Source organism: Caretta caretta, chromosome 5 (genome assembly GCF_965140235.1).
Source record: "Caretta caretta isolate rCarCar2 chromosome 5, rCarCar1.hap1, whole genome shotgun sequence".
Classification (NCBI taxonomy): Eukaryota; Metazoa; Chordata; order Testudines; family Cheloniidae; genus Caretta; species Caretta caretta.
The window spans coordinates 48,937,341-48,953,182 of record NC_134210.1 but is presented as its reverse complement, the minus strand read 5'-3'; the positions used below and the strand labels follow the sequence as shown (position 1 = coordinate 48,953,182).

Sequence of the window (15,842 nt, the reverse complement as noted above, 5' to 3'; positions counted from 1 at the left end):
GTCTTGTAAACTATGCTGAGGCTCCTGGACTTCCTCAAGCTAAATCTATAGCTCTGCATGAGCTCTTGATACTGTTTCAAGTGGTCTGGTGGAGATGGAGTAACTGCTTCAATCAGTGAAGATGATGAGATTGCTCCCAGTACCATTGGACTCTGTGGATCTGGCTCACCTTCCCCTTCCGAACATTCCAATAGGACCAGTTCTGGGTGTCTGAGCGATGGCAAATAGGACTCCTATGCTGATCCTGGGTGTCTAGGGTAGGACTCCGATGCTCCCCAATATAGCCAGTAGGATGGATCAATTGGCAAAGGAGAACCCAATGGCATAGGGTACCACCATTCTCTTGACCAGTCAGATCTGGTGGGAGGCCAGAACCCCAATCTTCTGGAACTCCTATCTTGTGCCACCTCTGCCCAGTGCTGCAGAGACTCCTGTGGGGTCTCAGATTCATTTGAAGATAAAGAATGATTCCTTGTATCTGTCATAACTGACAGTACCAATGGGTGCACCTCAAGGCTGAAAGATGGGATAGGAGAACACTTTGCCTCATTGGGGTAGTCTCTTCCTTAGTATATGAGACAGTCCTGATAGGAAGGAAAAATGTGGATAGGGAAGAGCAAAGATGTCTCTGGAGAGACGTAGGTTTCTGATTGCCCTGGGGTACGAGGAAAGTCCATTGGCAGAGCCTTCAGAACTCGAGCTTCCCTGGTCACCAGGGTGGTCAGCTCCCACCAGCGCCACATCGCTACCGGTATCATATCGGCTTTAGAAGTGGATGGGAGCACCGGTAGCTGTTTATCCCAAGCCTTCACCATCAGATATATCAGCGGTCAGCAACCTTTCAGAAGTGGTATGCCGAGTCTTCATTTATTCACTCTAATTTAAGGTTCCGCATGCCAGTAATACATTTTAACGTTTTCAGAAAGTCTCTTTCTAGAAGTCGATAATATATAACAAAACTATTGTTGTATGTAAAGTAAATAAGGTTTTTAAAATGTTTAAGAAGCTTCATTTAAAATTAAATTAAAATGCAGATCTTATCAGTTTAGTGACAGTTGTGTTAGTCTGTATCAGCAAAAAGAACGAGGAGTACTTGTGGCACCTTAGAGACTAAGGATAAATTTGTTTGTCTCTAAGGTGCCACAAGTACTCCTTGTTCTTTTTAACAGTTCAGTGTGATCCTTGCTTTTCCTTTCTGAGTTTTCCAATGTTTGGCATGTATTTGAATACTTGAAGCTGCACACAGGATTCTGAGTGATTAGTTGTTAACCGGCTCCAAGAGGGACAGAGGACAGATTTCATGTGTGAAAATACCTGTTCACACAGGTATGTGGATCAAAATGCTGAAAGCACTGCAAACGCAATTTTCTCCTAACAGTTAAATTTCACTGGCAGGGATGTCCAGCAGGTCAGAATAGAAGCCCCATGATCTCTCTCGGTAACTTCAAGTGCACTCCGCAGATCTCCAAACTTTGATGGCCTCAATTCTGAGCTTTTTAATTGAATGAGCTGCATTTCGAAATCTTCGACACCCATCCACTGAAATACAAACAAATCCAAGTCGCTTTCGTTGAACTTTTCAGGTTTAATTAGAAAAAGCATTGGGCCAAATGGCTTGAAATCTGTCAAATTCTGATTCCAGTTCTTGCATGTACACTCTAATCTTAACGTCACATGCAGTGCGCTGTTCCACATGGCATGATAGTGATGTAAGCAGGACTTAAATATATCCTAGCACAGTGGCGCTGGAACAATTTTTAAGGTGGGGGTGCTGAGCTGCACCCCCTCTTGCTCCTGTCTGCATCCCTCATTACCCCAAGCTGGGGCCAGTGGGCCACAGCTGGGGGCAGCTGCAGAGCCCCAGGCCGGCAGCCAGGACCCCAGGCCAGCAGCAGAACTCCCCAGACCGGTGACCGGGACCCAGGGCCAGCAGTGTGCTGAGCGGGGCCGGCGGATGGAACCCCGGCTGGCAGGGGGCCAGCAGCCAGTACCCCAGACCAACAACGGAGCTCCTGGGACTGGTGGCCAGGACGCAGGGCCGACAGCGGGCTGAGCGGGGCTGGTGGACAGAACCCCAGCTGGCGGGGGGCCAGTACCCCAGGCCAGCAGCAGAGCACCCAGGACCAGTGGCCAGGACCCGGGCAGTGTGAGTGCCACTGAAAATCAGCCTGTGTGCCACCTTTGGCATGCGTGCCACAGGTTGCCTACCCCTGAGATACATAAACTTGCACGCCTCCTTCTCCTGTCAAGAATATTTACTGAGGCCTAAGTTCTTAGTGCCTGTGCACACTGGCTCTCCCAACTTTGATGGAGTTGGGGAAGGATCCTCTCTCTTTGGGGCAGTTGTAGATGAAGATGGCGATGGCTTGTCCTTATGTCTATGAGAGTACCCTTTGCTCATGTGAAGCCTTCTCCTTAGGCTTAACACCCTTAGCTTTTGTCCGTAAGCTCATGCTCAAACCAAACACTTGATGAGAGTGATGAACAGAGGGTGGTTCCTGGGCCAGATCTCCTTCTCCATGAGATCTTTTCTGAGTCTCAGTTCCAGACCCTCATAAGTTCTGGGGCAAAGAGAGAGGCAGACCCTGCACTTGGCAGAACTGCGAGCAGTGAGGCAGTGTAGATGTTTACCGCTCGCCGAAAAAGATGGCAGGAAACAGTTTTTGAACCCCTGGGCTGTGGGCGTAATCCCCGACTTCTTGAGGGGGAAAAAGTCGCCCGAAGGGAAGAAAATGGGGAAAAATACAATCCAACTACACTATGTAGACTATAGTACAAAGACTACTAAAATAACTATATACAATATCTTATCGCAATGACGCAGTAACAAAAAAAGGCGCTGAGGAATACTGAAGATTCTGACTCAGAACATGAGGTGGTAAGAAGGAACTGGAGAGGCATCGGATCACCCCACATTTTATGCCCTGGGCTTGGAGCATGGGGAGAGAAATGGCACACATGCAGGCCAACAGATACGGCTTGCAAAAAATTCCAGACTCAGGCACAGAGTATGCATGCATATCCCACATGAGGAACACACATAGGGACCATCACTCAAAGAAAAACTTGGAGTTACATGGTTATACCATTGATCATTTAAGAACTGTTATTTCATAAGGTATGCGCATCGTTCAGGATTTAAGGTGTTCAGAACTGACTATTCAGTTGGATAGTGGAACTAAAATTGCTGCAAACATTTTCTGTTTAATGTGAAATAAACTGAAGAAAGATACAGAAGCTTCCACCATCAGTACCAGAACTTGTGACAGAGGAATGACTCAAAGAATCACTTGAAAATGACTGTTATGATCTTGTGCATGACTTCTAATAAGTCAAATGGATGAACTGTATTTTAAATTTTGTTAATAGAAATGTTGGGATGACATTACATTTATTCAGGGGTGGGGGAGGCGGGGAAGAGAAGGCTGAGTACAGCTTTCATAAGGGAATGTCAGGGTTAGATTTACTTGGTCCCTGTCCCATTAAGGATTGAAGGTCTGCTGCTCAAGGGATCAAAGGAGATTGCTGCTGCAACCAGAGCTAAGTTGTGTATAGTCTAAAATGACTGCAATGGGGTGTATGCACGCAGTTTTTGTTCGTTTGTTTTTTTTAATATACCAAGCTTAATGAAACTCCAGTTTTAAAACTGTCTCTGGTCTTGGAGTGTAACATTGGCAGATTTTGGGATGTGGTGCAGTGTGGCAGAACTAGCTATCATCAAGATTTTCTGTGACGGGAAACAAGGAATTCAACCCCCCTTTACACTGAAAATCCAGAGTCACCATCATCCTGCCCCAAAAGAAGAGACACATCCCCTCTTCCCCCATGCCAAAAGTCTCAGGCACCCTAACCAAGCTTCCCTCATTTCTCCACACACATTTCAATTATGCTTCACACTGAAAGAGATTGTGTGGTCGGGGGAGCTGCATCACATAAAATCAGTTTAAATATAAAAAATAAATTAAACAACAACGCTGCATTGATTCTACTACACATGGGGGCAGCAAAGAGGAAGAGGCTTGTGTGGCAATGCTGAAATATTCTGGACTCCCTGCTGCAAAATTAGAGTCTAATGTGCTTCAGAAGACACAGGCTTTAGCTATGGTTTAACAAAAGTTATACAAGCTTGATGATGAATGATAATGAAGGCTGCGAGTTTCTCAGAGAGGTCACGGATTCCATGACTTTCTGGGATCTCCGGGACTTCTGCAGCTCCCGGTACAGCTGACCCAGGGGCCGACTGAGCAGCTCAGGCAGCCCCTGGGCCAGTCGCAGCAGCCATTGCCCCCAGCAGTAGCAGGAGTTTAGCTGTGGGAGGGGGCTCAGGGCTGGGAGTTGCAGAGCAGGAGGGGGTGAGGGCTCTGGGCAGCACTTACCTTGGTGGGGGGGCACCCAAGAAGTGGCAACACCCTCAGCTCCTAGTCAAAGGCACAGCCAGACAGCTCTGCACACTGCCTCCACCTGTAGGCGCCAACCCTGTAGCTACCATTGGTCGCAGTTCCCAGCCAATGGGAGCTGCGAAGCCAGCTCTCTGGGCGGAGGCGGCGTGCAGAGCTGCCTGGCCACGCCTCTGCCCATGACCTGTCCATGACTTTTAGTAAAAGTACCCATGACTAAAACATAGCCTTAATGATAATAGACAGTAGGGCATGTCCTTTATCTGGATTTCCTGGCTACCATCCCTGTATTTCACTTAACTCATCCCCAACCTTCTCCCTCAGAAAGATACTCTAACAATTAACAAACTTAAAGGGGGGGGGGGGGGGGCGAGGCCAGCAAGCTTCTCCAGTAGCACAATGCACAACTCCCATGATGTACCTAATTGCCAGGGGCCCAGACAGCAGGAGTCTCAGACGGTAGCCCTTAAACCATTAGTGGCAAAGTATCTTTCACATGAGAGTGCTGCACAAGAGCAATGTTGTTTTGAAGACGGCAGCAAAATGGAAAACTAATATGTGAAAAGAGCCCCAGCTCCTCGATCTCTGCTGATGCTTCCACTACGCGAGATGGCCCACCTATTTATTTGCACCATCAGGTTCATTTCCAAATCAAATCAAAATGTACAACACATCAGATCATTAACTATCCCCATTAAATCTATATAAAGTTGTCCTTACAAGATTAAAAACTGTTCAGATATAAATGCTGGAGCTCTTTACCTGCTGAAGTCCTTCTCTAGAAGGGATAGATGTTCTCACAATATCATTGACGGCCCACCATTGGTCAGCAAGATACAGGGCTACGGCTTGAAAGTTAAAAGATGGGAAAAAAAGTTAGTGGTCTTGACATTTTGAAATTTAAGATATTCACTAAAGTTATTAGTTTTACAACTATAGTTACCAAGTTATAGAGACATCTTAAATAAGCTGTAGTAAGAAGCACATTAATGCAGTTATTTTCTTTAGTGCAAACAATGTGCTCAGTGCTGTACAGCCACAAAACGAGACACTCCCTGCTCTGAAGAGATGATAATTTAAAAGGACAGTAAGCAAAGAGACGGGATATGCTCGGGACCCAGAGGAGTTATTTTTTAAAAATTTTGTTTTAATTGTGGGCATCACAGAAAAACTGAATCTCAACAAGGGAGATGAATGTGGAGAGGGTGGCAGGATGGTGATCAGCATGAGGGAGGCATTCTATACTTGGGGTGGCATGGGCAAATTCAGAGACAGAGTTGGGAGAAGGAGACAAGCATAGCATTGAGAGTGGCACAGTGGAGGACTGGAAGGTAAATGCAATAAGAGATGTCAGCTGCAGCTGAGCAACGTAGGGTCTTGCAGGCAAATATAATGAGCCTGAACTTGATGTGGTAGACTAAAGGGTGCCTGAAGAGGTAGGCACATCAGTGGAGAGACTCAATTCCTGCTTGACAGAAGAGGAAGATAAATTTAGTAGCCTCATTTTGGATGGACTGGGGAGGATGGCTGGGTATCAAAGAAGCCAGAGAGGAGAAAATTCAAGAGAAAGTACATGGTGCATTTAATTATTATGCACATTAAATCAGGAAGGCACTGTCTTTCATTTTGTTACACATTTTCCAAATTAATCTAGCTGGTTCCGCTCCGATTGGTACAGTAATTTCACACTTATTGAGATGTGGATAAGAATCTACAACAGAAATTAACAATAATATGAAAGTGGAGATAATGGACACTGCATTCAAGCTGAAAAAGGTAATTTGTTATCGCAAGGTAGCATGGAATGAGTAAAGGATTGGTTACATGTATTTGCCACAAAATGCTACAACATTTAGATTAGAATTTTAAAATGAAACCTGTGAGCGAGTCCTCAGGTGCAAATAAAGCAAGAACTTTGTGTGTCTGATCTCCACCGTAAAGAGGAACGAAGCCTATAGTTGACAAGCTAATAGGAATCTGAAACAAGAGTTTAGAATGGTTCAATGGACTCTTGCTAATATAGCATTAGTAAAATATATAGAGCATGCTAAAGAGGACAAGCAAACCCAGTTTTCAAACTTGGGTGCATAAAGGTGACCTGCAAAAACAAAAAAACACCCCCACCACTGGAGTTTGGCCCTGTTTTGCCTCTTTATAATACAGATCTTCTTTATAAAGATGACCTCTAAGGTGTGTGCATGTCGGAGGGTTAAAAAGTTTTTCCTCTGTTAAAACAAAAACAAACAAAGGAATTCACATTTTGTCTATCCTATTTTTCCTGGATGATTCTATCTATGACTGAGGAACTATTAAGTTTATGACATCAGATACACTGGGCCATTTGCTCAATTTTAATAGGCCAGCCTTAAATTTGGCCTCAGGGTACACGTACACTGCAAAATTCAATCAACCCGCAGCAGCGAGTCTTAGAGCCTGGGTCTATAGACTTGGGCTCACACTATGGCGCTAAAAACGGCAGTGTAGATGTTGCTGCTCAGGCTGGATATTAGGCTCTGAAACCTGGGGGAGGTGGATGGTTTTCAGAGCCTGAGCGGCAATATCTACACTGCTGTTTTTAGCACCATAGCATGAGCTCTGTGAGCCTGAGTCTGTAGACCCGGGCTCTGAGACTCTCTCCCACCATATATAAATATATATTTATTTTATTTTATTTATTTTGCAGCACAGACATACTGTAAGTGACCAGCTGGAGATTCCACTGGTTAACACCGTTCACTGCCTCTGTTCAGGAGCATGATGGGGTGATCTCTGGCTGCTGTAACTTGTGCCAGGGAACAGTGGAATGCAAAGCTGACATATAGCCCCTATGTTCCTCTTTTCTCCCCACCATTAGGCTTTGCACTGAACAAAGCTCAGTCTAACATTATGATCTGACCCCAAGGAAGTGAATCTCTACTGAGAGGGGAAGCCATTTTTAGTTCTATTCATATCTATTCGACTCAAAAGCTGTATGAACTGGACGACAAGCTGTCTTTATTAAAGATTCAACATCTCGTCCTCAATTAAGGGCTAAGAAAGCCTCAAATACATTTTGTAGACTCTTCTAACAAAGACTTCCAGGAAACAGGAAAGAAAAGACTTGACATGCCTGATACACAGACCCGAATTGTCTTCCCTTGCAGGCCAGGTCACCTTTAAAACAGGGGAACACGTCCCACGTTTTGGTGCTAAAATAGGCACTTCAGCGTCCAAATGCTCAATTGAGCACCAGAATGTGGCATTAAGGCACCTGCATATGAAAACTGGGACCACCTGTTTTAGAAAGTACAATATCTTCATCAAAAGGATTTTAAAGTTATTTAAATTCAAGTATTTCTAATATTTAATGAAGATATTTGAGAATATATATATATATATATATAAGCACTGATTGTGACGTGAACAAATGACTAGGCGTTCAGACTATGAGAAAGATTTGCTTGCTTATAAAACAGTTTAAAGCTTATGGTATGCTATGGCTCAGAATTTTATTTTTTTTTAAACGCACACGGCACTTACCATAATTAGAGAAAAGTGCCTAAAACTCTGTTCCTGGAAAGGGATCTGCAAGTGAGGACCCCTACTCCCACTTAGAGTCCCACTGGCCTTGCTTACTCTTGACTCTTTAGTTAAAATTTCACACCACTGTTACCACAGATACTAGCAAGTGGGAGTGCCTGCATAGGCAGGCCCGATTTTGACTACTACATCACAGAGACAGGCTAAGCGATAAAGTGGGTCAGATTATGAAATTCCAGCATCCGGTCTCTATTAGTACCTCCACCAGTACAGCTGCTGTGATGGCAACAAGGAAAGTTTTAGGACAAATCATCCAACAGACACCATTTTGGATGTCAGTGGGATGGCCTATGGGATTAAAGGTCCACCCATGCAGATCACTTTGCAAAACTGAGGCATATATAACCAATTAGATGCAGTAACTGCTAGCATAACTTATGCATGTGCGTTTCTGTGACTAATTCTAGCAAAGAGTTTGTCTGACTCACCAGTTGAGATTTAAAATGAAAGAGAATTGTTCAATATACTTAGATTCATCATCCAACAATCTGAGCGGCTGACACACAGATCCCACTTGGTACAAAACAATGTGTTTTTTGGTGTTCCAAAGTACAATAAAAATATAGTTTAAAAAGGATAGGAACATATAGAAAATATGATACTTATTTAAATAGTTATTTTAACACAGTAGACACAGACTGGATTTATCTGCATTTTTACTCTAAGTTCAATTGCAAATAAAGAGGAAAATCTGCACTGATTTATTTCTTGATTCTTACTTTGATGTTGCTGACAAGAGACAAGAACTCTGGATTCTCCGGATCCCCACATCGAAGATCAGACATGTAGTCTTCTGCAGAACTCTCCAAGTCTTCATGACTGTAATTATCCAACATATCCACAGGAAATGCCATCCCCTTGAAAAATTGAACACACATATATTTTTGTAGAGATACCACACAGTATATGCCTGAAGTTATCTTGTCCTACTAAACACAAAATTAGAATGAGTTTATTAACTAGCACCTCTTCTTCTCTATAGGGAAGCTGTTCAATTTTATTGGCAGTAAGGAGCATGAGTCACAGCCTCATGTCAATTTGTCACAACCACCGCAAACAATTATTTCCAAATGTTATTTGGGCAGAATAAGGTGATGTGTGTTCCAGCACAATTTGGTTAATTTAATACATGCTTTCTTTCTTTTTCTATACAATGTTTACAGAGTTGTGGTTGCATAAAGTACAAAGGATACATATAGAGCCAAATCTTTCATCACTTCACCTAACCAGAGTAAAATAGTTGTACAGGGGTTGCTGCATGGATGTTGGCGAGAACAGAATCTTCTCCACACACCCGTCCATTGCTTCAAGCCTCCCACAATATGGCCTATGTATCCCACCTATGCACGGGGGAAGCAGGGAGAAGGGGATTGGCCAAAGGATCCCTGTAGACATCCATCCATGGACTAAAGGACATGCACAGATATCGGGGGGGCTTCCTTGCCTGTTTTCACCCAGCTGTTCCACTGACTGCACCATTGGTGCACTAAACTTCACTTCCTAGGGGTCCTAGGTGTGTTTTCTTTTGAAGTCCTCTTCCTGAAATTGCCATTGCCTGAACTTTTCCGCCAGTCCCCCAACTATGGTGAATCAGCACTATAGCCAGCAGCATGCTTCCTTGCCAATTGTCAGCCCTGCATTTAGAGCAGATGGTTTACCAAACTGACAGCAACAGCACCTAGAGTAAGAATTTTTTAAATATCAGTGATGAGAAGAGAAGAGAAGAGAAGAGAAGAGAAGAGAAGAGAAGAGAAGAGAAGAGAAGAGAAGAGAAGAGAAGAGAAGCTCTCTCACTCTTTAACACTCCCTCCACTAGCCCAAGAGCACTCACCAGGGCTCTCCAAGGTTCTTCCCAAGAACTCATGGCAAACTCAGAGTTTGCCTAAATAAATACTGATTATCTTTCAGGTTTTTCCACATCTGGTGGATATCTGATGTGTCAGGTAGTCTGATACTGTTCTTCAGGTCAAGAATTGTGTCCGTCCTGTGTATTTGTACTGTGCCTCTCACAAAGAGACTTTAATTTAGTAAGGATCTTTGAGCATACCACAATTCAAAAAAAGAAGAGAAAAATGAAAGACCGTGGTTCCTCCTGAAGAGCGAGAGAGAGGACACCTATATCTCAGTGTCCATGCATCACAGGAATTATAGCTTTATGCATTCATTTCCACTAGTCTCACATTCGCACCATTCTCAAATACTAATAAAATCCAGCATCCTTCAGCAGGCATTTCTCTAGATAATTAGGTTTTTCAGGTTTAAGTTAATAAAAATGAAACCTGACTACCACACAAACCTAACAGGCTTTTAAAAATATACACACACAATAGGACAGACCAGTGGTTTGATCTGCATTGGTACTTAATATGTTCCTTCAATTACTCTGTTGCCTGTGCCCACCATTCCCTCTGCTCTCCACTCCAACACATGCACCGTATTCTCAATGTCACACAAACACCCTCTATCCCCTCCTCCCTCCCTCCTCCTCAGTACAAGCACCTTTGCCAGCATAGCAATCATGCGCTAGCCAAGACCTCTATGGTTACTGTCAAAGAGTCATCCCACCACACAAGGGAGTTGGGTTTAGCCCTACCTGTGCCTAATTATCTGCATCCCAGGTGATGGGATTGATTTCCTTTATTGGTACTCACACAACCTTTACAACACAAGAATCATAGAATATCAGGGTTGGAAGGGACCCCAGAAGGTCATCTAGTCCAACCCCCTGCTCGAAGCAGGACCAATTCCCAGTTAAATCATCCCAGCCAGGGCTTTGTCAAGCCTGACCTTAAAAACCTCTAAGGAAGGAGATTCTACCACCTCCCTAGGTAACGCATTCCAGTGTTTCACCACCCTCTTAGTGAAAAAGTTTTTCCTAATATCCAATCTAAACCTCCCCCACTGCAACTTGAGACCATTACTCCTCGTTCTGTCATCTGCTACCATTGAGAACAGTCTAGAGCCATCCTCTTTGGAACCCCCTTTCAGGTAGTTGAAAGCAGCTATCAAATCCCCCCTCATTCTTCTCTTCCGCAGGCTAAACAATCCCAGCTCCCTCAGCCTCTCCTCATAACTCATGTGTTCCAGACCCCTAATCATTTTTGTTGCCCTTCGCTGGACTCTCTCCAATTTATCCACATCCTTCTTGTAGTGTGGGGCCCAAAACTGGACACAGTACTCCAGATGAGGCCTCACCAATGTCGAATAGAGGGGAACGATCACGTCCCTCGATCTGCTCGCTATGCCCCTACTTATACATCCCAAAATGCCATTGGCCTTCTTGGCAACAAGGGCACACTGCTGACTCATATCCAGCTTCTCGTCCACTGTCACCCCTAGGTCCTTTTCCGCAGAACTGCTGCCTAGCCATTCGGTCCCTAGTCTGTAGCTGTGCATTGGGTTCTTCCGTCCTAAATGCAGGACCCTGCACTTATCCTTATTGAACCTCATCAGATTTCTTTTGGCCCAATCCTCCAATTTGTCTAGGTCCTTCTGTATCCTATCCCTCCCCTCCAGCGTATCTACCACTCCTCCCAGTTTAGTATCATCCGCAATACTGGCAACACAGCAAAAGGTCCTTTCAATGGGACCATAAAAATTTCAATCCAGATATTTACAAAATAACCACAAAATACAAAGAATTTTTTTTTCTTAATTGTGGAAATGGCAATAGCAAATAATAGACAGCTCCTAGCTGCTACTGATACTATTACTGTATAGTAGTGTCATAGAGTCAGCTGGTCCTTTAAGGGAGTTGTCTAGTTATCTGCCTCCCAGATGATGAGTTTGAGGCCAGGGATCAGGTAACCTGAAAGCTAAAAGGTCAAACAGCAGCTCAGTTAGAGAGAGACCTGCAGGAAACAGAATCCGGTTTATCTGTTTAATTTACATAAGACTTTTGATTTTAAGAAATTAACCCATCCCTAAAAAAAGGATCGGAAATTCTGAAGCTGGGATGCACTAGTAGTGAGGGAGCCCACCAGCTTACAGTTACCATAAACCGGACCTAAGAGGCAACTGGGGGGGGGGTGGAAACGACGAACAAATCACCTGGCGGCTGAAGTACAGCTGGCAGTCAGACATGCCAAACCCGTGGGGGGAAAAAGCAGAAATTGGGCTTGTTTTTGGCTTACCTGGCTTGTGAGTTGCTTGTTGGCTAGTTTTTGGCTTGTAGCTTGTTTGGCTTGTTGCTTTTTTTTTTTTTTTTAAAATCTGCTCCTGGCAAGCAGGGGCTAGGGAGGGAGAGAGTCAGGGGTTCACAGCAGGCCCACCATAGTCCCAGACTGCACCCCAGGGGGATCTAGTCACATAGAGTGTTGGGGTTCTTAGGGATTGGTTTGTTTTGGCCTTGTTTTGAAATGGGATGAGCTTGATTTTTGGCTTATTGTGAAAGTTGGGGTGTTTGTTTACTGCGTAAAAATTGGCAACTGTGCTGGCAATCGTGGCAGCAGCAGCTTCTCAACACTTGGGAGAACCTTTGATTCAACTGCCCCCAGTGAAAGCAGTGTCGACTTATGCCTCCTCCTCAAGATACCATCGGGCCAGAAGTTACACCCCCAAAAGAGCTCCACATAGGACAGAGAGGACCTCATTTTTAAGGTTTCATCCAGAGCTTCCACAAGCAGTGAACTACCACAGCTAACCAATTTATCTCTCTTGGAAGGATGAGGGGCTGAATTGACCTTGCCCATAGCTACCAAGTTGTATGGCTTCTTTATATGACTTTCAGATATGAGCAATCAAGTCTGGGAACTTTTCGCTGACAAAATTCCTGGTTTAAGTCTCAAATTTCTCCCCATTCATTTCTAGTCTCTCTTATGCATTCTGTGTTTTCTCTTGGAAAGGTATGTCATATGACAAGACCCCTTCTTTTCCCCCGCCAGGAGACTCAAAGGTAATATATAAATCAAGCTTTACAAAAAGTAGGTAAGGGTGATATCTAGTACCTATAGACACTAGGGTCCAGGAGAAGGGATAGGGTCACCTCTTTCACAGCCAAAGGGCAGAATTGTTTTCCTTTTTTAAAAACACAGCCATGATTTAGTCACAGATTAAAATTGCTGTCAAAACTAGATTTCCAGGAACATTTATAAGAAATTAACATATGGCTCCCTCATTTTACTTTCCATTTTATCTACCTGCCCTTCACTATTGTTTGTATCTTGTTCTTTTCACTTTCTTAAAATGTCTGCTTTTCAATTGCTTTTCTGTTTTTCCATCTCTTATCAAATCAAATCTCTTATCAAAGGATTTGTCCTTTTCTGATTCAGCCCACTTCTTCCCTTCACGGATTTTTAGTGTCAGTATTTTCTCTTACCTTCCCTTTTCTCCCTCAGTTCCTTCTCCACTTCCAGATCTCCCCATCATGTTTACTCCCTCTGCCCATTACTATCTCTCCATCCCCCATACTATTATTCACCATCCACCCCCTGTACTCAGTGATCTCATTCAACTCTACATCGGTCTCTCCTCACTCCAGAAAGATACTCATGGATGCCACTATTTTTGAAGTAATGGCAGCAGGCAAGTGAGACATCTGACAATGGCAATTTCCCTCCTCATGCCCTATAGCAGTGAGTGAAAGGTAAAATATGCAAGCAGACAGCAAGGGGCAATAAAGAGGCAAAAGAGACAACCTTGTCTGCCTACAGCTGCCACAGTGCCAGAGAGTGACCAAAGCAGGAACTGCAAGCAAAAACTGTTCAACCCTAAGAATTTTTCCTCACCTCTGCCAGATCACACACTAAAATACACTTTGCACTGTCTATGCTAGAGTTTTTAAAACACTTTAAAACCCACCTTTTATTCAAGTGTGCACAAAAGCTAAAGAGCTGGAATTATCCTCCTGTCCCACAGTCCTGGGAACAAGAAAAGGAGTACTTGTGGCACCTTAGAGACTAACCAATTTACCTTTTCTTTTTGCGAATACAGACTAACACGGCTGTTACTCTGAAACCAGTCCTGGGAACCTCATCATCTACTCCCCTATCTTCTTCTGGCTTCCCATCCCCTTCCACATTACATTCACACACACTCTGATGGCCCATCCATGCCACTATAATTTCACCCTTCCCTGCCTAGTGGAATTAGGAAGCAGAGTACAAGGGACTAGTTTGCACAGGAGATTAAGAGACTAGGACAAAAGCTAGTCTTCATTGTAATAAAGGATGAGGTTGAAATTGCTTGTTAACATACAGACTTCCTTTCAGTCTACTACTTTTGTAAGGCCTACATTCAGGGCAGGAACTAAGGAGGAAATGTGTGAGATCACATGTCACTGGAAAAGACTGATTGGATGACGCTTTAGAGTGAGATCTTAGCTGCATTAAGGTAAATAAAGACCCTAGGATAAAAGCAGAAATTTCACTTCAGGCAAAAGCTAGTTCCAGCTGCTAAAGAAGAGGTGAAGCTGAGAATCTTAAGCCAATAAATTCTGCTTTAAGGGAAATAAAATCACCTGAACAACTAAGATTTTGGTTTTCCTTATATTGGCAGAAACAAACTATCCAATAAACACCCAAGTAACTGAACTAATATGAGAACAATAAGGAATGATAGAGGTTCACTTCAAGTTACATGACAGTATGAGAAATGCAAGCCACAGGCTATTGCTAAAAGCCTCTACTCTAGGCCATCATTCTTGGCATTTTTTGAATTAAAAAAAGGCAGAATCAAAGCAGAAAACATGTAGCAACAGCTGGCTTACTGAATGAATTTTTTTGATTGCTAAGCCATTGTGAAAACAAAAACACAGAAATATATTTGTTTACATCTAAAAATTAACAAGAAATAATCAGTTCATATTTTAGGAACATATTAATAGGCAGAAAATTCCTTTAACATTCTAAAAGAAAATTTCTTCTGTTCAACAAGAACTGATGATTATTTAATGAGTCCTGATCCCTGCTGTTTCTGCTTTTTTAACATGTACCACACTAAACAGCAAGGAGAACAGAAGCGAATTATTTATCACTGTAAAAAAAAAAAAAAAAACCTTTTTAATTTTATTCCCTCCCACCTTTCTCCTCAAGTAAACTAATGAATTTCCAACTCAGTAGTATTCCTACAGAGTTTGTATAAAAACATTGTTCATACATATCTACCATAGCACACAACAGCAGAAAGCTTGCCCATCATTGTTAATCATCCATAAATTTTGAATGTGCTGCAGATTACACATCTTTTAAAGCAAGTTCTCAAGCATGTTCATGGTGCAATTCATATCATAGATTCTGCCTTGTGGACTACCTCCCTCTCATTAAAAATCATAGTATTCCTGTGGAAATCACAGTAATTGCTTACATGGAGAAGCATCTAATGGATTTTTTGCTGTCTTCTAGAGCATCCGATGAAGTGAGCTGTAGCTCACGAAAGCTCATGCTCAAATAAATTGGTTAGTCTCTAAGGTGCCACAAGTACTCCTTTTCTTTTTTCTAGAGCAGTGGTTCTCAAAGCTGGTCTGCCGCTTGATCAGGGAAAGCCCCTGGCAGGCCGGACCGGTTTGTTTACCTGCCGCGTCCGCACGTTCGGCCAATCGCAGCTCCCACTGGCCATGGTTCACCGCTCCAGGCCAATGGGGGCTGCGGGAAGGGCGGCTAGCACGTCCCTTGGCCCAGTTCAGCAGCTGGAAACAAGAAGGGCCAGCAACACATCACTAGCCAGCTCTCTGCAGACCAACAAGTAGCCCCACAAACCAACATTTAAGAATCTATTTTAAAGGAGAGATTAAGCTGTTGGAGGCAAAGCAACTCATTGATCCCAGCAATAAGCCAATTCCATTCCCACCTGCTATGACAATTTGAAATTTCACATTTTTAAGATTCTTTTGAACTCCAGAAAGCAAAAACCATGAAGGTTTTCATCTCC

At 43.4% G+C, this 15,842-nt stretch overlaps 1 protein-coding gene across 6 annotated transcripts in view; it reads right to left on the bottom strand.

Moving 5' to 3' along the window:
- Nucleotides 1–15,842, bottom strand: part of FAM169A (family with sequence similarity 169 member A) — a 67,465-nt gene that overhangs the window by 33,682 nt on the left and 17,941 nt on the right. For 4 of the 6 annotated variants that reach the window (XR_007356934.2, XM_048851847.2, XM_048851845.2 and 1 more), the window contains exons 1-3: nt 8,696–8,854; nt 6,275–6,374; nt 5,160–5,245 (exon numbers count right to left, since the gene is read on the bottom strand). Coding sequence is in view for 5 of the 6 variants with exons in the window: in XM_048851847.2 (XP_048707804.1) it covers nt 5,160–5,245; nt 6,275–6,374; nt 8,696–8,854 (345 nt within the window). In the remaining variant the exon portion in view is untranslated. Of the gene's footprint in view, nt 1–5,159; nt 5,246–6,274; nt 6,375–8,695; nt 8,855–15,842 lie in introns of those variants that run through there. The other 2 variants (XM_048851848.2, XM_048851849.2) reach the window with 2 other exon arrangements.